The sequence below is a fragment of the Triticum urartu genome, chromosome 4 (assembly GCF_003073215.2).
Source record: "Triticum urartu cultivar G1812 chromosome 4, Tu2.1, whole genome shotgun sequence".
In the NCBI taxonomy this organism is placed as follows: Eukaryota; Viridiplantae; Streptophyta; class Magnoliopsida; order Poales; family Poaceae; genus Triticum; species Triticum urartu.
In genome coordinates this window covers 8556327-8577202 of record NC_053025.1, presented here as the reverse complement: position 1 = coordinate 8577202, position 20876 = coordinate 8556327, and the positions used below count along the sequence as shown (strand labels likewise).

Genomic DNA, 20876 nt, shown 5'->3' with positions numbered 1-20876 from the left:
GGGGATACGCCGGCTCGCGCGCCCGAGGCTAAAATCCGGCTATTTAAGCCGCACGGCTTCCCCTAGCCCTAGTCACATCTTCTTCATCCTCCTTTGCGCCTCCGGTCTGAGCCCATCCATATCTCTTCGTCTCTGTCTCCCTCTTTTCTCGCCACCTGTCTTCGTCATGGCCCAGTGGAACAACATCATGTATACTATGTTAACGTTGGAGCACCACTTTCCAGATGCAGAAGGAGATCTGGGCAAGGCGCGCCGCCTGTGTCGGAGCCGGCCTCCCTCCAAACTCGCCGAAGAAGGAGGAGCAAGAGGAAGAGGAAGGGTCCATGGAGGGGGTGGGTCTGGAGCAGGAAGACGCGACAGAGCCGGAGCTGGTTGCGGGCTTCACCATGTCGGAGTTCGCGCTCGCCCAAGCGGCGGAGATGGCGGAGTAGACCATCATCCTGAAATCCATCCAAGATGAGGCGTACGTGGAGTCCAACCGGCGCTTCATCCAGCAAGAACATGCAGAGGCCGATGCGCTTTTCGACGAGCTGGATGCATAGGAGGAGACGGAGGCCGACGCGGAGCCGAAGTTGCATCTGTTGCCCATGTACCCGGAGCTAAGATAGTGGATATCTCCGACGATAGCGAGTAGTGTGGTGTAGGTTTAGTTCATCTACGTAGTAAGCAGATGTTTCTTTTGCATGTTTTGTATGGTCTTGAGGGTTGAACTATGAGGTATTTAGATGTAGAGAAGAAAATTTGTGGGCCAACCGGTCATTGCAAGCACGTCCGGACGAGTCCGTGGGTGTTTGATGGGCCGGATTTGGTGTATCCGGTTGTAGATGCTCTTAAGCTATTACGGATAACAGATTGATATCAACCAACTGGCCGGAATGTGCCTTGAGCGCAAAACCACCCTCACCGCTCCTTGCACCAGCTCAGCTCTTCGTCTCCAGCTGATCCGAATTAGCTCTCCTCTTCGCCGCTCCAGCAACACGAGACATCACCGTAGCAGTACAGACTTAATGTCCGCACATAGGATTTCATTGATGGATTAAGTCACTCACTCTTCTCAGAAGAATTCAGGTGTTTGTCCACACCGCGCCCTGAAAGCAAAGATAATTACGCATAGTCCATAATGTCCAAATGGTAGCAACAAACGCAAATGTTAACCATAGAGTTTTTGTGACAGACACATCACAAAGTAGATAATTCAGACATATCACACGGAAACATGAAGCTAAAAGCATCTGCTACATCTTTCCAAACCTCTTCGGGTACAATGCAATCAAAAAACATACGTTGGACAGACTCATCCTCTTCACAAAAAGGACAAGTCGGATCGTCCACTTGTCGCCGTTTACTAAAGTTATCACTGGTTCGGATCGTGTTGTTAAAAGCTAACCAGACAAACACTAAATATCTATGGGAAACAAAAAAATTCATAAGTTTTTCCAGGTAGGGGTACAAACCCTACCCCATTTGATCATTTTATAAAAGGAACTGGCCGAATAGGTGCTAGAAGGCCCCAGAACCCAAATGGGTCAATCATCATCACAATTAGGGACGTAAACTGGAATAAGATCAAGCAGCTCCTTCCATTTAGTTAAATGCGTCTCATGCACACATCGTATGAACTTCAGTTTTAGTGTACAACCCCAAATCTGTGCAACAGTGCAGTTTTGCTGCTAACATATCGTAAACATCCCCGAATTGTGTTTCCAGCGTAGTATCCCTAGAGGCCATTTATAGAGGGGCGGGCTCCCACAAAAGGTCAAGTGATCCCTTTCCAGAAAGCTGGGCCCACATTAGTGTTAGACCAAAGAAGGTTGGGCTTACTTGTGTTATACCTATGATTGACCAGAGAAATCCAATTTTTGTGTCCACCTACAAAACATCTTTTAGACCAAGAGGCCAACAAAGCCAAATTAAAATCCCTGAGGTTAAGCACCACCAAGCCCCCAAAATTCTTTTCTCAGAAACAAACTCCCAATTAGCAAGGTGGTATTTGTCATTATCCCCAAGTCCCCCCCCCCTCCCCCCTCCCCCAAGAAATGAGACAGGAGCTTTACTTTTGCTCTACTGCACGCAGGTCTTACAAGGCTTTTCCTTAAAAAAAGCGTGAGGACAGGGCTCTTGTTGATTTGTGCAACTATCTAAAGGTGTAATTCCGATCCCTATAAAACAAAAAATGAAAAAAAATCGGCCATAAACATCGCTTATTTGTGCACAGAAAAGAAAAGCATTGCTTAGTTTGCTACCTACTTGCATATTGTCCCGATGGAATACATTCATGGCATTTCGAGAAGATAATACAAAATCAGTGCTCCAGGATGCTTTTGAAATTGGCCTTCTCGAAACATTGATTTTGTTTCCCTTTTTCCAGAGCACCATGAAACTTCAAATGTTGACGAAAATCTAAACAATGTTTAGCACAAAAAAAAAACAGTCTTTCTAACACATGTATTATTATTATTATGTTGTTGTTGTTAATAGGGGCACATAGCACCAGGAAGTCCACGTCCTCTTTCAGACCGTTTTGTCAAGGAAAAAAGGAAGATTTCCCCTCTTTAGCTAATGGTTGTTCGGGTTTGAACGATGAGTCAACCAACGTATGAGCGTATAGGGATGGCAATGGGCAGGGTATGGGCGGGTACAACCTCCTTCTACCCAAACCCAAACCCACACAAAATTTCTATACCCACCCATTTCAATACCCATGGGCATAAATTGGAACCCATGCCCATACCCATCGGGTATCCTATACCCAATGGGTATCCAGTGGATATAATATATAGAATTTAAAATTTTAAAATGTAGAGAAATGGGTTTAAACTTCAAATGATCATGGACGAGTAGTATATCACTAACACAGGCTACTATGGTGGGTGGCCTCTTGGAGGCATCAAGGGAGTATGAGCGGCGGTTAGTAGAAACCCGGTACAGTGGGAGGTCATGCTGGGAATGGGGAATCGCTGGATCGAGCGTTGGATAGGAGTCTGGTAGCGAAGAGTCAAGATTTCATCTTTTCAACGAGTCACATAGGATGCATGAGGAGTGGCGAGCAGGTGATTGCGGGCCTATGAGCTATGGCCAATTTAAGGAATCGAGACTTAGGGTGGACCATAGGAGTTGGATGATGACCCCATATGTCATAGGAGTTATTTTCATTTATTAATTGTTTCTGGGTATTCATTGGGTTACCCATGGGCGCAATGTCATACCCATATCCTACCCATATATTTTGTGGGTATGTATACCCATTATCCATGGGTAAATAATCTCTTCAGGTCTTTCCCATACCCGTTGTTTTCGGGTCGGCTACGCGCGGGTACCCATACCCATGGGCAAAACTGCCATCCCTATGAGCGTACGTGAAAGGCTAGGGAGCCCTTTTGGTGTTCTTTTTTCTTTTTTGAGTTGGAAACTCTAAAGGCAACTCTGTGAAGGGGAGGAAGAGGGGGAGAGAGAGGGAGGGAGGGGGAGAGAGAGTGGGAGAGAGAGAAAGAGGTGTTGGTCCAAATTTTTGAACCAAAAGCGCTTAGAAGAGAAGTTTGACAGAAAGCACTCTGGTGAATTATGAGCCAAAGTGGCTACACAGCATGACCAAAGTCAATCGTCACATAGCTAATAAGCCGTGAAGAAGCGCACTAGGACTCTGTTGAAGAAGCACTTCACCTCTAAAAAGCAGGAACAACAGAGAATCAAAGAAAAGTACAACGGGTTCCATGGGCTACAAAGATTCAAGTGGCGTCAAACACCAATTGTCTCCGCTTCATTGTCCAACATATCTTCCATGCTTCAAGAGGCAACCTCTCCAAAGAAATATGATTTTGATACGATTGTTCATATGTTATGAGATAGCTATAAGGTTCGGCTTCGGTAAATACCAAACTATTTCGGTACAGTTTTGCTAAATACCACACTAACCAAAGTGGATGTGAATTTTAGAATGATGCAATCAATTTTTATCCCAAATTCACATCTGGCAAATTGAGTCATCATAAAATAGTCTACTTGCATCTCCTTTGCCATCTCGCCAGGCCGAGCTGTCACTAAAGATTGCCGTCGGCGGCTTCACCAATACCGTAGTTGAGCACCGCCTTACGCAGGTCACTCGAACACGCATCTCCTTTGCCATCTCGCCTTCTCCCTCCGAGCGTCCACGTCGGCCCACCCCTGAACATGATCTCACAGCCGTAGCCGCCGCATGGGCTTTGCCAGGCAGCGGCGAGAGCGAGAGTGGGTGGGAAATACAGCCTTGCCATTATGTCTACTATCAAATTGGTCTGACAAGTTGTTATAAAAAAATGGTTTGACATGTACTGGTTGCGATCTTGGGTGCTTATTTGACCTAACCACCCGTAACGAGGAAAAACTTGTGATTATTATTTTTTTTTCGAGAAAAACTTTCAATCTATTCATGAAGTGTCATGGCAGTACACATACTTCCGTTGTGCGATCGCGAGCGCAATTATCTACATCTCCTATCCATGATGGAGTCATAAGAAAGGGATGCGAGCCCACACGTGTTAGGATCTTCCATGGATCAGAACCTTTATGTAGTACCGTTCATGGATAGATCATTTCATCTCTCTCGAGTCTTGGAGTGGACTCAACGCTGAAGAAGTTACTGGCTGCAGTAGGACTTGGTAGCGATGCGCTAACCCTTGGACGTCTGGCGCGCACACACGGCCTGCACTTGTCGCCGATATGATGGTTGGGCGTTCGGCACCAACCGATGATCCAAACCTGGAGACCCGTGCCGTGTAGCGCCGACGCGCGCGCCCCAACCGGCCACTAGTCGTGCCGCCGGTCCCGACCTAGTCGGCCGATCCTTGGGGCGCACCAGACTCCAGAGATGGATGCCCGTATGTCCATCACACAAGAATAACTTCTAAATTTGTACTAAAGCAGAGATAATTAATTTGGATTGGATGGCGTACATAATTTCAACTGGGGATTTCAACACTTTAAACCCACTGTACGGATATATGAAGAAATTGACAAAGCATACAAGATAATACTCCCTCCGTTCCTTTATATAAGGTGTATTTTTTTTTTTACAAATTCTCACAATGTAAGATGCAATTCTTCTAATTCATCATAATCCTTTTTTTATCCCTATAGAAAAGAGGAAAATATCTTTCTCCCGATTGTCTGTACCTCTCTTTATAGCAAAATAAGGAAAATATATTTCTCATGATTGCATGTATCTTTTTCTTCCAAAGCTTAACTGATTTACTTGCCAGTAATCAATACATTTGACAAAGGTAATTTTGTACTAATGTATGCATAATTTGTTGCTTTGGTCACCGTGCCCAAAAGTATACACCTTAAAGAAACGGAGGGAGTAATATTTTGCATGTTCCGCCATCGGCATCATTGTTACGTTTGTTCATAGCTGAAACAACAATGTTGTTAAGGTGTTTTTTTCTTTTCCAGAAATACAGCCTTGCGGCGCGGTTGTGATCTTGGGTGCTCATTTCACCTAGTCACGGGTGTGTGACTAAGGGCATCTCCAGCCGTACCCCTCAAGAAGCGTCTAAAATCGTCGTCTGGGGGTGAGCCAGCGTAAAAATTGGGCCTAGGGGCGAGTTGATCCCCAGCCGCCGGCCCCAGGGCCGCCCCAGGCACGTTTTAAAATAAAAAAAGTTCGACCAAGTTCGGCTTAAACACGATAAAATTCGGCCAAACACGATAAATTTCGGCCAAACACGATAAATTTCGGCACATTTCGGCGAAGTTCGCGGATTTTCATTACATAGCACATACACATAAACTAATCTAAAGGAAAAACTGGGTGAAGTCGCCGCCGTCGCCGCCATCGTCGTCGTCGGCCTTCTCCTCCTTGACGCGGGCGCCCCTGCTGGACCCCTGCCCGGCGTCGCCATGGCGGACTGGTGGCGACGCATCGTCGTCGTCGTCGTCGCTGTCGCAGATGACGACGACTCCGCCTTCGTCGCGGCCGCGTCGAAGCTCCGCGAAGCGAAGCAGGGCGGCGCGCTGGCGCTCCTTCGCCTTCTCCAGGCGCTCCTTCTCCATCGCTATAGAGTCCCTGCGCGTCAATTCCAGGGCCACGTCGTCGTCGTCGAGCTCCGTCGTCACCGGCGCGGCCGGCTCCTTCTTCACCGGCGCGAGCCCCGGCTCCGTCTTCACCGGCGCGAGCCCCGGCTCTGTCTTCACCGGCGCGAGCCCCGGCTCCGTCTTTGGCTTGACGAAGCGTGGAGGAGGAGCCGACGAGTAGGCGCGCCGGCCGCCCTCGTTGATGACGATGCCGGCGCTGCGAGTGCGCCGGCCGAGCGGCGTCTCCACCGCGGGCTCGGCCTTGACGCCGAGCAGGGCCGGAGTGCCGGAGGAGTGCGATGAAGATCGGGAGGAGGAAGAAGAGGAGGAGGACCCGAACCTCCTTGGCGCCCATGGCCCGGCGCGTCAGTGCGGCGCCGGGGCGACCGCCCTCGCCGGGTACGCCAACGGCGGGTCGTTGCCGCCCTCGAGGTACGTCAGCACGCCCTTGAGTGTGCGGCCGGGGACGCCCCACCACAAGTGGCCTCCCTCGCTGTTCTGCCGGCTGCCAACCACCGGCGCGCCGTTGATGGACGCCAAGCGCTGTTGTTGGCGGCGCTCGAAATACGCCGCCCAAGCCGCGTGGTTGTCGGCGGCGTACTGGGGGAGGGAGAGTTGGGCGTCGGTGAGGGAGGCGCGCACGACCTCGACTTCCTTGGCGAAGTACTTCGGCTTCGCCACGGCGTCGGGCAACAGGGGAATGGGCACTCACCTGGCGCTGAGCCTCCACCCCGTCGGCCCGGCGCGCATGTCCGGCGGCGCCGGGATGTTCGCCTGGAACAGGAGCCAGGACTCCTGTTCGCGGAGCGAACGGCGGCCGAAGCCGTTGGCCGCCGCCTCGTCTCCGAGGAAGCGTTCCGTCATGGCGACGGGCTCGGGAGAGGTAGAGATAGAGGAAGGGGCTGGGCGGCGGCGCTCGGGAGAGGTAGGGAGAGGAAGGGCGGTGGCGAGGGGCGGGGCTGGTGTGGGCACAGGCGAGTGCAGGCCACCGGCTATATAGCCGCGCCGCACCCATGTGTACGCGTGCGAGGGAGGGGAGGCGTCGGCGCGCCGTCCCGTGACGCGCCGCCCGTGAGGAATCAATGGCAAGGCTGACCGGCGGCAGCCTTGGCATTGATTCCCCGCGGGAACCGAGGCCGTTGGGGGAAGACGAGGCGCCGTGTCGCTGACGCGGTGGGCCCGCGGCTGTTTCGCGCCAAAACAGTTCGCCCCGGCGCCCCCGAACGCCCCCCAGCGTGCCGGGTTCGGCCTGAGTCCGCCGGCGCTGTTTTCGGCCCAGGCCGGCGAAAATCGGGTTCCTGAAGGCGCGACTGGACCGTTTTTTTGGCGCCAGCGCGAAAAAATCGCCTGGAAAAGTCTACCTGGAGGCGCGGGTGGAGATACCTAATGTACTACACATACTTTCGTTCTGCGATCGCCGGTGCAATTATGTACGTCTCCCTATCGGTAATGGAGTTATAAGAAAGGGTTTCACACAAATAAAAATGTTTTTTTATAAGAAAGGGAGAGGAGCCCACACGTGCGTAGGACGGCCTATGATTTGATGAGAACCTTTTTGGACCTTCCATGGATCAGACCATTTCATCTTTCTCAAGTGGTAACACGTACGCCTTGGAGTGGACTCAACGCTGAAGAAGTTACTGGTCAGCGATGCGCTAACCCTTGGACGTCTGGCACACACACACGGCCTGCACTTGTCGCGGATCTGACGGTTGGGCGTTTGGCACCAACCGAGGATACAGGTTACCTGGAGAGCGGAGAGCCGTGCCTTCCATGTAGCGCCGACGCCGCGGCGCGACGTGCGCGCCCCAACGGATAGGTCCCCCGCCTATCCGTCCGTGCGTGCCGTCGGCCCGTGTCCGTTCCCGCCCGCGTCTCCGTCGCGGCAGGAAGGAATCCGGGCCTGCCGTGGTGCCGCCGGTCCCGACCTAGTCGGCCGAGCCTTGGGATTGGGAGCCGGAGCGCGCCCAGGATAGATACCCGTAGGACCATCCATCCATTCCACCCATCTCCAGGAGAGGAGAGTGGAGGGCACCGTGGCGATGGCGCGACCGCGTCTGCTCGGCGTGGGCTCTGTTTGTCTCGTCTGCATCCATCCCGGAGCTTAGGGGCTCTGCCGTGTCGACCGATGGTCACGCGCGGGTAAACCGTTGCCTTTTCCTTCCGGCCGGGGCCCTCCCTCGTCCGATGCGCGCTCGTCGTTGGTCGGTTGGTTCGGTTCAGGCCTTCAGGCCCCCCCGCCGCATGCAGCCGCCCAAAGTCTATTTTAAACCTTAAATTCATACAGCTAGTTGGAATTGAATCCTGAACTTTGAATCCTTGAAATCGGTACCCTGTATTCATTGATCCCGGCCAATCTCCACCTTGGACCTGTATAGACCGGTTTGGCACGGCAGGAAAGTTACAATCCCGGCAGGGATCCTACTCCACTCTCACTGACTATATGAGCCCACATGTCATATTTACCTTCTCTCCTACAATCTCTTTGTGTCACTCCCAAAAACTGCGGCATGACGTTGGGCAGGCTCGGAAAATGGGCAGGGCAGCGGGAAAGTCCAGGGGTAGCGCATGGGAAAGAAGAGCGAGAGGCATGACCACCGGTCTGGTCGCCGTGCACGTCATCCACGCTGCACGTGGTGTGCTCTCACGGCAGAGCAGCCACCTAGCGTGAGCGGTAGAGGAAGAAATCGATGGAGATAGGGTGAATGTAGCTCAGGGACGTGGAAAGGCGAGTCGCGCGGAGCTACAGGGGTGGTCGGAGCGAGCTTGGAGGCAAGGTGACCTGTAAGGGAATGCACGGCTGCACGCACACCAAGTGTTTGACGGAATGGTGGTGCTACGGGAGGTCCTTCTGTAGCTTTGCAGCAGCGCATCGGAGACGAGTAAGGTGTTCGAGGTCTCGCTGGCGCGCTTCTGACAGCCGCTTCAGCGCTCGGCGTCTCGTCGGGGTCCTGGTAGCTGTGTGGCATCGGGGGCGCGTTGTCCAGTCCCGGCCTCCCGGGAGCATGCGACAATGTCGAACAACAATGGCAGGACGTCTGGCATTTCCGGCCGCTCGCGCGGCGCGTCGGCCAAGCGTGAGGAACTCCCAGAGACGGCTGAGGGCAAGACAGCGGCAACCGTGCGCTACGGCGGCTAATGTGCTGCTCGGTTTCGTGTAGTATTTGTCGAGGCGTGAGTGCTAAGCAAGCTAGTATTAGTCAGTTCGTCGCTGATCCATGCATATAGTATTATTTGTTCCTACTTCATAGTGTTTATTTAGTCTGATTCAGTTTGGGATTTCTTATTTGATGGATTTGCATAAAGCAGGGAAGAGGATGAAGATGACATGTAGGCCCACACAGCAAGTGAGAGAAGTGAGGGATCCTGGCCAGGATTTTGTTTTTCCTAGTGCAGCAAACAGATATAAGGTTGAAATTGACCGCGATTACTAAATACGGGGTGCCGATTTCAGGGATTTAAAGTTCAGGGTTTAATTTCGACCATCCATACAACTTCAGAGTTTTAAACAAACTTCACTCGCTGGCCACGGATGCAAAGGGTGTGTGCGTCTCACCGTGGCTAGGTGAAACGGAATATATGTGTTCTTTTTAAGGAAACGGGATATATGCTGTACGCCAATGGTTGAGCTCCGATTTGCACCCATGGATGACGTGAAATGGTTGCATGGACGCATCATGTTAACCTTTTTTTTCCGAGACAAGGACGCATATTATTAACTTGTGCACAGTGGGTGCAGCCGAGCGGCAGGGGCGGAGCATCAATCTGCACCCATGACCGAGCATCCTCAGCTCTTCTCGGCCCTTTGACTTGCATGTTTTTAAGTATATCATTTTGCCCACTTAATCCCTTTTCAAAGGCAATGCATTGTTGTGCGCGTGGGTGCGTGTCACTGTCCAACTGATTGAGAAATGTCACATGGAGCTCAAGCAACCGAAGTAGAAGGTACGTAGACACTAGCACACAACCGATTTAACCACATTTAAACATATCCATCGGCCTAGTGGAAATTAAGAAATCTTCGACATGTGGGTTTCATCAAGCCAGGAGAAATGATTCAATGTGTGTGACGGCGAGTAGCGCCTCCGATGGAGTGTTTTTGCAAGGTTCTCCATTTTCATCACGGATGAAAAAATGACAGGGACTCCAGGGTAATCGACGTGATTGATCGAAGTCCCAAACCAAGTAAAACAAAGTGCCGCCATCACAGTTCGTTTGTAGTCAGTGTCCTGGTAGGCATCGCAGTTCTTCGCATGAACCGTAGTTTTTTTTCTTCTTCACGCACTTTTTTCTTCTTTGCGAAAACAATTCAAATATTATCATAAATGTTCATTAGAACTACAAACACCCCAGCAAAAAAAATAAAAAACACATTGAGCCCCTCATACCATCGAATGACCATTGCTACCGCCATAACAAATCGCTGACACCCCGTTGTTGTCGCTCTCATACCGAAGCCGGGCTGACCTTGTCAATGGCAACCGAGAAGTCTTCATGCACGTGCTCCTAAGACCTAAAAACCGACTATCCCGGCAACAAATCGACCAGAAAAGAAACTACACACACCTAAAAACCTAGAATTAGGGCTAACACAGATCTAATCCTCGAGTAACCAACGTCTCCAAATCAAATGGGAAACAAGCACAAATCACAGGGACAAAGCACAGATTTGACCATGTGGAAAACATATCTTAGGCAAAACCGAGGACCAATGATCTAGTTGGAGCAGTCGGGCCCTAACACGCACCGCCAATGAAATCCTGAAGAACAACATCAAAACATAACTCAACAACTCAATCAAAATCGAATAATGCACCAGATCTTACACGAACAAAGGCAGAGATCAACATGGGAGCACCAAGAACCAACGAACTCTATAGAGAGGCAGAGAGACTGAAAGAGAAGTGACTGAGAGAGAGAGAGAGAGAGAAGGGGGGGGGGAGCCGGATACGACTAATTAATCGAAAAGAGAGAGCCAAGGTGTAGGAGGGGCCTCCACCCTGCGTGACACGGGCAGGGCTCACCATCCAATAACGGGCGTCGGGAACTTAACGGGCCAGATAGCGAGCCCAAAAAGGAAATCATCTGGCCCAAAAAAGGAGTAAGATAGATTATAGCCAGCGCAAAAGACCACCAAACGCACCAGGCAAAAGAAACCGCACGAATCTCAGGACATATCTAACGGCCAAAAAATCAACAAATTCTAAATTCAAGAGACTTGCAAGTAGCTAAAGTGCGCCAACTAGCAGGAAATACGCTTTGGTTCCTGGGTGTATATACACCTCATATAGTGAATTTTCTAATAATTAAAATAAAAATAAAAAAGGTTTAGAAGTTTTTTTAATAAACTTGACTTTCTTTTACGCTAGTATATAAATTTTAATAAAACCCGAGCGTTGACTTCAGGGCATAAACGTCACGGTCAACTTTGCAAACAAACTGCTCGCGACGGGTGCAAAGGGTGTGTGCGTGTCACCGTGGATATGTTTTTCTTTTTGCGAGGAAACGAACTAACGAAGTATATGTAGCACGCCAACGGTTGAGCACCAATTTGCACCCCATGGATGAGGTGAAAATAGTTGCATGAACGCATATTAACATTTTTTTAGACAAGGACACATATTAACTTGTGCATGGTGAGACTAGCCGAGCGGCAGGGGTGGAGCACCAATCTACATCCATAAGGCAGGTACAAAGATGCTATTTTAAAGTGCCACGTACGATAAACAACAATAATGATAAACATACAAAGAATTACACGTAATTACACGTTAATTAGAATTTTTTCCATCTACTAACCAATTATAAACTTGCCCCCTTTATTTTTCAGGGGAGGGCGCCTCGCCACCTATTGACATCGCCACGCACCGCGGCCTCCGCCGCGCTGGCGCCCGTACTCCTCGCCACGACCTTGACCTCGTACAGCCCGGCGACAACATCCTCGCGCCACCATCACAACAACGGCCTCTCGATCCTCCTCGCCGCGCTCGCCGCGGCCACAACAGACGCCGCCTCGCCCCCGCGTGCCATGGCTTGCCGCAGGGTTCCTGATGAGCGAGCGTGATGTGCGTGACGGTGCTGGCGTGCGGGGACTCGCTGGGCGACCTGGTCTCCAACGTGGCGATGGCGACCCACGGCGGCCCCGGCGGTGCGCAGACGGCCGTGTCGGCCTGCTACGACGGGCCGCTGTTCAACACGGTGGATGGGGCTGGGGCTGTCACTCACGCTGTTGGCGGCCGCGCAGTATCCGGCGCCGTTCACGCTGCCCGCCGACGCCGCCGTCTACGAGACGGTGGGGTTCCTGTGCGCCGGGCTCGCGTGGGCGCTGGTGGTGGTGCCGGCGAGGGGCATGCGGCTGGACCGGCGGGTGTACGGGGTGGGCCTCGTCGTCATCTACCTCACCTTCTTCGGCGTCCGCGTCCTCGACAGCCTCGGCCTCTGGTTCGGGTAGCCATAGCGCCACTGCACGCTCCGCTCCCGTCAATGGCGGCACTGTGCGCGGATGTACGTAGGCTAGCGGACCGATGGAGGGCGATACATGGATCATCAGATGCTTGTGCAGTCGTAGCAGTAGCACTAGCGATTAGCCTGTAATTATCGATTGTTTTGGTTGGCATCAAGATGATTTTCCCTCCACGGTACGTACCGAGAGAGAGAGAGAGAGAAATGGACACGAGCACGTATCGATCTGGATTAATTGCTGGGATGGAGTCCGCTCGACGGTGCGATCGAAGTGCGTCTCGGACCACGTTTGGTTGGTGGCTCCAGCGATGGCCGGTGGACGGACGGACGGACGAGGGATCCCAGAATGTCGCCGTCGTCACGAAACGAAAGCATGGCGGCCGTTTTGCTCGGCCTGTGTTGATAATCCGTCCATCCCTAGGATGGATTTGCGGGCGCCGACAGACAAAATCTGAATTAGACTTGCAAGGCCAGCGAATCTTTGTTATGCTTCCTTAAAAAAATAAGCGTGGCTTTCCCTTCTTCATTCATGCAGGCGCAGGTGATGGAGCAGCAGTACCACCGTACTGTACAGTTATGGCACACACAATTCCGGGGGGAGGGGACAGACACGACTCGGTGCTTTGCTCCGGTCCTACTGCCCCCTACACATGCTTCCGGTCGGTCGGTCCTCTTTGTTTATGCGCCCGCGACGCGCTTACGCGGAAATGAATAACCTTGCATTAGGTTCGACTCGTACTCCTCGTCTGACGCGTTAGCAGCATAGGACAGGGCCTCGCTAGATCCTTCTGTTCGTCGACGTGTGTGCTACTCCAGTGGTAGACAAGGGCGGCGGTCGACGGGAAATGGCTGCGGTTCTTTTCCTTCCTCGCGGGCCGCGTATATCTGGGTTCAAGCAAGCATAATATCAGCTGTAGTCGGCCGACGAAAAAGGAAGATAATGCCGTCCATAGCATATGTCGCTTTGCTTGGAGGTTGGAACCGCGGCATCATCGGAGTACTGGCCAATGAGCTTCGGTTCGAGCCTTTCTCGAGAACTTCGTCTCACCCCTTCTTCCCTGACCCGAGCTGATGACTTTAGTTATATATAATATATACTGGTAAAGTTGGCGCTGAGCTTTCCATCTGTTGATCGAGCAGCAAATCCAAACCGTCATCTTATCTCTGCCCGTGGGAGGGAGGGAGGTCGACGTTGAGGGTTGAGCTCACCATCTCCAATGTAGTAGTACTACAACACATGACACGGCAACAAGCACGGGGGGTCTCTCCCTCCTTTTCACCCCACCGCTTTGGCATACGGTGAACGTACCTATGGTATACTCTACAATGGAGCGGTAGCTCTCACGCGGTCTCAAGAAAAGACGGCGCAATTAAACTGGAGTGGCACACGTCGCGCAGGAGCAGGCCGGCGATCGCTACGGCAGGGTGGTAGCAATCTACGCCGTGCATGACCACCACCACCACGACGACGACGACGACGACGACGAAAGGAAGAAACTGCTGCGTGCGTTTGAGCGTTTCAAGTCTCCTACGTAGTACAGCGTAATGACAGGGACCCAACGTTTGGCTGCTCCTAAGGACTATGGTTGACGTGGTTGCCGGAACAGCGAGGCGAGCCCAAAGACGATCGATGACGGTTCCTGGATGGGCTCAACCTCAAGTGCGCCGCGCGGAGCACCTCTTTCTTTCCGGTTTGTTTGGCCGGTGAGCCCCTGACATCGACGTCGTGTTGCATCGTGTCGTCCTCCCAACAGGTAGCCATTTTGTTTCTTGGCTTCTTCTTAATATTGTTATTATTGTGGTCGCTTTCTCTCCGTTGCCACGGGGTGTGAGGGCGTCTGTCCTTGTCACGGGCTCACGCCACTGTTTCATACCACTGTGCTACGCAGCTCGCTCAGTACGAGTAGGATCTAACTAACCAAGAATTAGTGAGCAAATTCAACAGCATGGAAGCACCAGTGGTCTAGTGGTAGAATAGTACCCTGCCACGGTACAGACCCGGGTTCGATTCCCGGCTGGTGCATTGCATCCTCTCTTTTTTATTTGCCATTCTCGTTTTTTTCTCCTATTATTTGTTGTGTTTTCACCTTCTTTTCAGTGGCGCTGCTTTCACATGTCCTGAGGAACAACTTCATACGCGAACTTGTATTTTTTTTGTTTGAGAGCCGAACTTGTATTTGTTTGTTTTGAGAAATCTGACGATAGTACTAACTTGAAGCCTAAAAACCGCCTGCGACCACACGAATATTGGCTGACAAACAAACAAGCTGGGCCATGCTTTTTTTTTTTTTGCGGGGTAACAAGCTGGGCCATGCTGCCGCACCTGCAAAACCGAAACGCCCCGTGAGGAGGAGGTACGGCCTGCAGAGCCCAAGCCCCACCACCAGATTCCCAGGCCCACCCGGTCTTGCCATTTGCACTCTCTTAAACGTGAACCACGCCCGCGCCTGACTCCTCCCACCACAGTTCCTTGAGTAAAATGCATTAGTGCACCCTAAACTTGCTGGTTAGGACCAAAACGGTCCTCAAACTCTGAAACTGTACTAGTACGGTCCTAATACTTGTTCATACGGTGCTCATACGGTCCTCCAATTTGATTCACAGGTCCTGGCGTACCTGAAACATACGAGTTCGCTGTACAGAGGCTGGCCACGTCAACGTGGGGAAGTAAACTTTGTGTTCGGCCCCACTAGTCGTACAGAATTTCCCATCTGCCCTCATCTGTACGAGACTCGTTCTCTTCTTCCCCTGTTTCGAGTCAGGAGCAGGGACGCGAACACGCGGTGGAAGGGACGGTTGATCGGCACCTCTGCCGGTCCATGCGAGCAGCGGGGACGGCGGAGGAACGCAGGGCCGCACTGCAGTAACTGCAGGCGGCGGTGCACGGCAGCGATGGTCGGCCCTGTACAACGCCATGAGAAAGGGGCGGCGCCCTCGTACGGTGAGTGTCAAATTTCCCACATAGCTGTGAAAATTTGCCCCTGAAAAGTGTTTTCCACTAGATTAGGCAGTTGTTTAGCGATCCCCCATGATTTATGCATTGATTTGGTGGCATTTGACGTACATTAGGCTAGGGTTTACATATTTGTAGGGTTTATCTCAAACTGAATGTCTCAATTAGTTCAATTTTGCTCTTTTTGCAGCGGAAGACAGTGACTTTTTCACTTTGGAGTTCGTTCATGGAGGATTTTTCCATGGCAGTGGAAGAAATAGAGCCTATCTGAATGGGAAAAAGACTTGTTATGATTTTTGTGAAACTGGGTGTGTATGCATGAAGATGTTTGAAGATTTGGTAGAGCATATTGGGTATGAGACGGCTGGTAGGGTTTCCATGTACTGGTTGCTACCTGGCTCTCAATTGAATGAAGATGGTGCAAGGCTATTATCGAAGGAAGAAGAAGTTTGTATTGACATTGTGAGAATGGTAAAAGGAGGGCACCGATACTTGATGATTTTTCTGGATCATGGAAACAACTACAATGGTGGACGAGGATCAGCGTGGGATGCCGTGGTTGGCACTCCACTGACATTTTTACCTCCTGTTATCAGTCCTAAGAAGAAAATCATGGGTGATGTCAGTAGTGAAGAGCAGAGCACAGTGGATGGCAGTTATGTTGACGTCAACACTATATGTGAGGCCAATGAATTTGCAAGCAATGAGGAAGTTGTTAGGTTGAGGCCAAGAGCAAAGCAAGGTGATGTCAATGAAGAAGGATGTGACGGTGATGATGATAGTGAAGATAGTGATTATGTTCCCGAGATTGTGGACAGTGATTACGATTTGGAGGATGGTGATGAGGACTTGGTGCAGGAACAACTACATTCTGTTAGTGATAGGAAAGGGAAGCAAGTGGTTGAGGATTGTAACTCTGAAGATGAGAAATTAGAAGCCCCGGAGTCAGACGAGGATGAGATGAAGTTCAATTTCAAATCTTTTACGGCAGAAGATATGCATGATCCAAAGTTCCATGTGGGTCAGCTATTCTCATCAGTTGATTTGCTAAGAAGAGCAATCAGGGAGTATAGTGTGAAAGAGAGAGTGAGCATCACATTTCCCAAGAATGATAAAAGTAGGATTGGAGCTAAGTGTGAGGATGGATGTCCATGGTATCTTTATGCCTCATTGGACAAAAGGACAAATTCAGTTATGGTGAAAACCTTCAACAGTGTGTATCATTGTAGCAAGAAGTGGCAAGTGAGGGCATTTACTGCCAAGTACATTGCTAACAAGTATGTGGAGAAAATAAGAGCTAATGAGAGGATGACCCTCAAGGGATTGGCAGCACTTGTGCAGGAAGATTCCAACATGACAATTAAAAGAGGGAAGCTAGGGAGGGCCAGAGGACTAGCTTTCAATATTATATATGGAGATGAAATAGCACAATATAACAAGTTGTGGGACTATGCAAATGAGCTGAGGAGATCCAATCCAGGAAGTACATTTTATTTAGACCTTGTTGAAGATGGCCAGTTTGAGAAATGCTACTTTTCCTTTGATGCTTGTAAGAGGGGTTTCCTATCAGCTTGTAGGCCTGTTCTTTTCCTCGATGGTTGTCATTTGAAGACACAATATGGAGGCATCCTACTTAGTGCAATAGGAATGGATCCCAACGATTGCATAATTCCTATTGCACATGCAGTGGTTCAGAGAGAAGATACAAAGGCTTGGAGGTGGTTCTTGACAACTTTAAAGAAAGATCTTGGTATTGTGAACAATGATCTTTGGACTATCATGTCCGACAAGCAAAAAGTGAGTGTGTCTTACCTAATTTTGAACATTTTCATATTGTACATGGGCTGCATTTAAATATTATTAACACTTGCTTTATGAATTTACTTATGTCAGGGTCTAATAAAGGCAGTGAAAGAACTGTTTAGTGGTTCCCCACATAGATTTTGTGTCAGGCATCTTTGGCAGAATTTCAACAAAAATTTTAAAGGTGAGGCCCTCAAAAACCAACTCTGGAAATGTGCTAGAAGTAGTACCGAAGGGAAATTTAGACATAACATGAATGAGATGTTAGTTCTAAACAAAGAGGCACATGATTGGCTAGAGGAGTTGGACCCTCCAACATGGGTTAGGGCATTTCAAAATGAATTCCCAAAGTGTGATGTCTTGTTGAACAATAACTGTGAGGTGTTCAACAAGTATATATTGGATGCAAGAGAAATGCCTATAATCAGCATGTGCCAGAGGATTAAAGGACAACTAATGGGAAGAAATCATAGCAAGCTGCAAGAGGCCTTGAAGTGGCCTGGTACTATATGTCCAAAGATAAGGAAAAAATTGGACAAAAATGTGGAATTTGCTAGAACTTGCTATGCTTCACCAGCTGGATTGGGAATCTTTAACGTCAATGATAGAGGTGTAGACTACGGGGTCGATTACCAGTTGAGGAAGTGCAGTTGTAGGAGATGGGATTTGTCGGGCATTCCATGCAGCCATGGAGTAGCTGCTCTTAGATATGACAAAATCAATCCAGAGGATTATGTTAACTCATGTTATTCTATTGCAACATATCGCAAGGCATATGAAAACATTATTATGCCATGCCGAGATATTAGTGAGTGGAGCAAAATGAATGGCAGAACTATCGCACCACCACCATTGGTAAAGCAGAAAGGAAGGAGGAGGAAGAACAGGAGAAAACAGCCAGAAGAGAAACAAGGGAAAAAAGGAGTAAAAATTACAAGGGCAGGGGCAATAATCCATTGCAGCTATTGTGGAGTTGCTGGCCATAACATTGGTGGTTGTATGGACTTCAAATTAGGGTTAAAACCAAAGAAAAAATCTGAAAGGGTCAGAGTGAGGGCAGAGCCTGATGTTTCCTCCTCCTCGGATGAGGAAGAAGCAGTTGTCACTCAGGTGAGGCCCTATATCTAGCTTCATGATCTTCATTATGTTACTAATTATATGCTTCAACATGTAAAAATTGCCATGCTTTTACTGTTTGTAGGAACAGAATCAGCGGACAGAAGGTTTAATTCAAGAGCCAGTACATTTGTATCAGCCTGAGATAATTAATATTTTAACACAGGAGGTACTTATAGTAATTTATTTTCATTACACATAGCAAGTTCATGTACAAATGTTTCATGTATGATCCTCAAAATTGAGTTATATTTCAGAGAGAAGCAAGCCAGAGGGAAGCAAGCCAGAGGGAAGCAGTCCATCAAGGTCCATTACCAAATTCTGTTTTCATAGAGGAGCACATCATGTCTCAGCCACCAGTTATCCCTACTACTGCAACAAAGGAGGGCAATGTTCACAGGAAAAGAGAGGTTCTAGCATTGGCAAAGCTGAGAGCCGCAGCTGAGAAAAGAGAAGTTGCAGACCTAGCAAAGTTTGAAGCAGCAATGGCAAAGTTGAAAGAAGAAGAGGACAAAATTAAGCTTGCAGCTCAAAAGAGAAAGGAAGAGCTGGAAGCTAAGAAACAAGCAGCTGAGGAAAAGAAAAAAACTATACTAGAGGAAAAGAGACTTGCTGCAGAAGAGAAGAGAAGAGCTACTGAGGAAAAAAAGAAAAAAAGCCCAAGAGGAGAAACTTGAAATGGCAGAGAAGAAAAGGCAAATGATGGATGAGAGAAAAAGAAATGCAGAGATAGAAAAACAAAAGAAGGCCAAGGAGAAGAGAAGGATTGCAGAGGAGAAGAAAATGATTGCAAATACAAAATACCAGCAGGAGGAGGCAGCTTTTCTGATACATCAAGCAGAGGAGTTTGAGAGGCAGGAGAGTTGGAGAAAATTTAAGGAGGCTGAGGAGGCTGCAAGGCAAAATGCTTGGGAGCAGCAGAACAATCAACAAGACACAACAAGGAATGAAGAATGGGAGCTGAGAAAGAGGAGAGCTGAACAAACAAACAAGAAAGCCATGGATGACCAAATGGCAGATCAAGTAAGGAAGTAAGCCGTGTTGGAGGAACAAATGAAAGAAAGAGCTGCAGGAACTAGTTCAAGGATCGAGGAGGCAAGATTTAATCCTTGCGTTGTTCAAGGAAACAAGACAAAGAAAAAAACTGCACCTACCAATCAGAACATGACATGTTTTAAGAAACCTAGAAAGGTTAATATGTTCGACGAATTTAGGTAAAGGGATGTGAAGTTTGGAATGATCTTCATCTTTTTTTGTGTTTCTGCTTATGATCAGGTGCAAAACTTGTAATGGCAATGTTTTGTTTATGATCATTGTGCTGATCATGAAGTGTAAGAGGTGTCTTCTGATTAGGAAACTACTATTGCAGACCATGTGTTATTTATACTGTGGAACTTAATTACCCAGTTTTTTCAGCTGTAAAAATCATGTTTATGTGTGCTTTAATTTGTGTGAATCTCTTGTTTCTGAGCTTCAACACTTTTTATTCTCATTCAGCAAATGCTTTATATTTTAAACAGTGCATTGTGCCAGTAGCGGTCTGTACTGTTATTCTATTCCAGTTCTATAAACCAAAATGCAGTCAACATCGTCGATTTTGTTTCGCCATTTACATTTAGCAAGTATTGTTCATTTTCATGCTAAAATTTCACAAAAATCTAGTTCAAATAAGTTCATTTCATTTCATTCATAAACTAAAATCACAAGTTGCTCCATACATACAACAACTGGTTTACAAAAGCCATAGCAACTTGACACACACAAGTACATGATCTTCATGCACTGGACACAGAAACAGGACACACACTTGATGCACTCCTCAAAGAGCATCACCTGAGCCGTCATTGCCATCCACACTACCCAGCATTGTGGTGAACTAATGGGTCGTGTTGCACTTGTCTGACGACGGGAAGTATAGCGACAGGTCACCTCCATGCCCACCTCTGCGGCAGGACAGTGCACTTCTTCTCCATGGCCGCCAAAAGCGCTGAGCGTCACCGCTGAACTACCATCGCCGACAGCCGTCGCGAGCACCAACGAGCTCATCCAGGGAAGCCGGCCGCGGAAGGAGAACGTGGCCGGTCTCCGGTCGGAAGCACGGCTGACGACGGGCGGGGCAGCGACGACTACGCCCGACGGGAGAGACGATACGAGGCTGCCGCCCTCGCCTGAGACCGAGCTCACGGTCACGCTCGCGCCACCCATGGGTGCGGGAGTCCGGCGAAAGGAGGTATTTGGGGCGGCAGTGTGGCGCCGGCTACGCGAGTACGGCGGCGGATGGAGGGATTTGGGCACCGCGGGAGTGTGCGAGGGTTAGGGATTTGAGAGCGTATTGGGGATTTCTGCCCACCGGAGACCAAGTCAACTGACTAGTGGGCCCTACGAACGCTGACATGACCAGCCCAATACGCTTTGTACAGCGAACTCGTATGTTTCAGGTACGCCAGGACCTGTGAATCAAATTGGAGGACCGTATGAGCACCGTATGAACAAG

General features: G+C 49.5%; 1 protein-coding gene and 1 non-coding gene across 2 annotated transcripts; both read left to right on the top strand.

Annotated features, from left to right (window-relative positions):
- Window positions 1–14462: 14462 nt before the first annotated feature.
- TRNAG-GCC lies at window positions 14463–14533 on the top strand. The gene has a single exon. It is a non-coding gene; the product is annotated as a tRNA-Gly (tRNA).
- Window positions 14534–14982: 449 nt separating this feature from the next.
- LOC125554498 lies at window positions 14983–19357 on the top strand. The gene is made up of 6 exons (XM_048718039.1): window positions 14983–15016; window positions 15115–15451; window positions 15654–17260; window positions 17357–18376; window positions 18468–18551; window positions 18640–19357. Exons 2-6 carry the CDS (start codon window positions 15403–15405, stop codon window positions 19057–19059), a joined length of 3180 nt encoding a protein of 1059 aa, XP_048573996.1. The 5' UTR covers window positions 14983–15016; window positions 15115–15402; the 3' UTR covers window positions 19060–19357.
- The last annotated feature ends 1519 nt before the right edge of the window (window positions 19358–20876 follow it).

Bases quoted from the DNA above. Each gene is read 5' to 3' on its own strand.
- LOC125554498 (XM_048718039.1), top strand. From the start codon at position 15,403: ATGGTCGGCCCTGTACAACGCCATGAGAAAGGGGCGGCGCCCTCGTAC. The intron at 18,377-18,467 runs GTGAGGCCCTAT...TACTGTTTGTAG, and splicing joins AAGAAGCAGTTGTCACTCAG to GAACAGAATCAGCGGACAGA. The intron at 18,552-18,639 runs GTACTTATAGTA...GTTATATTTCAG, and splicing joins TTAATATTTTAACACAGGAG to AGAGAAGCAAGCCAGAGGGA.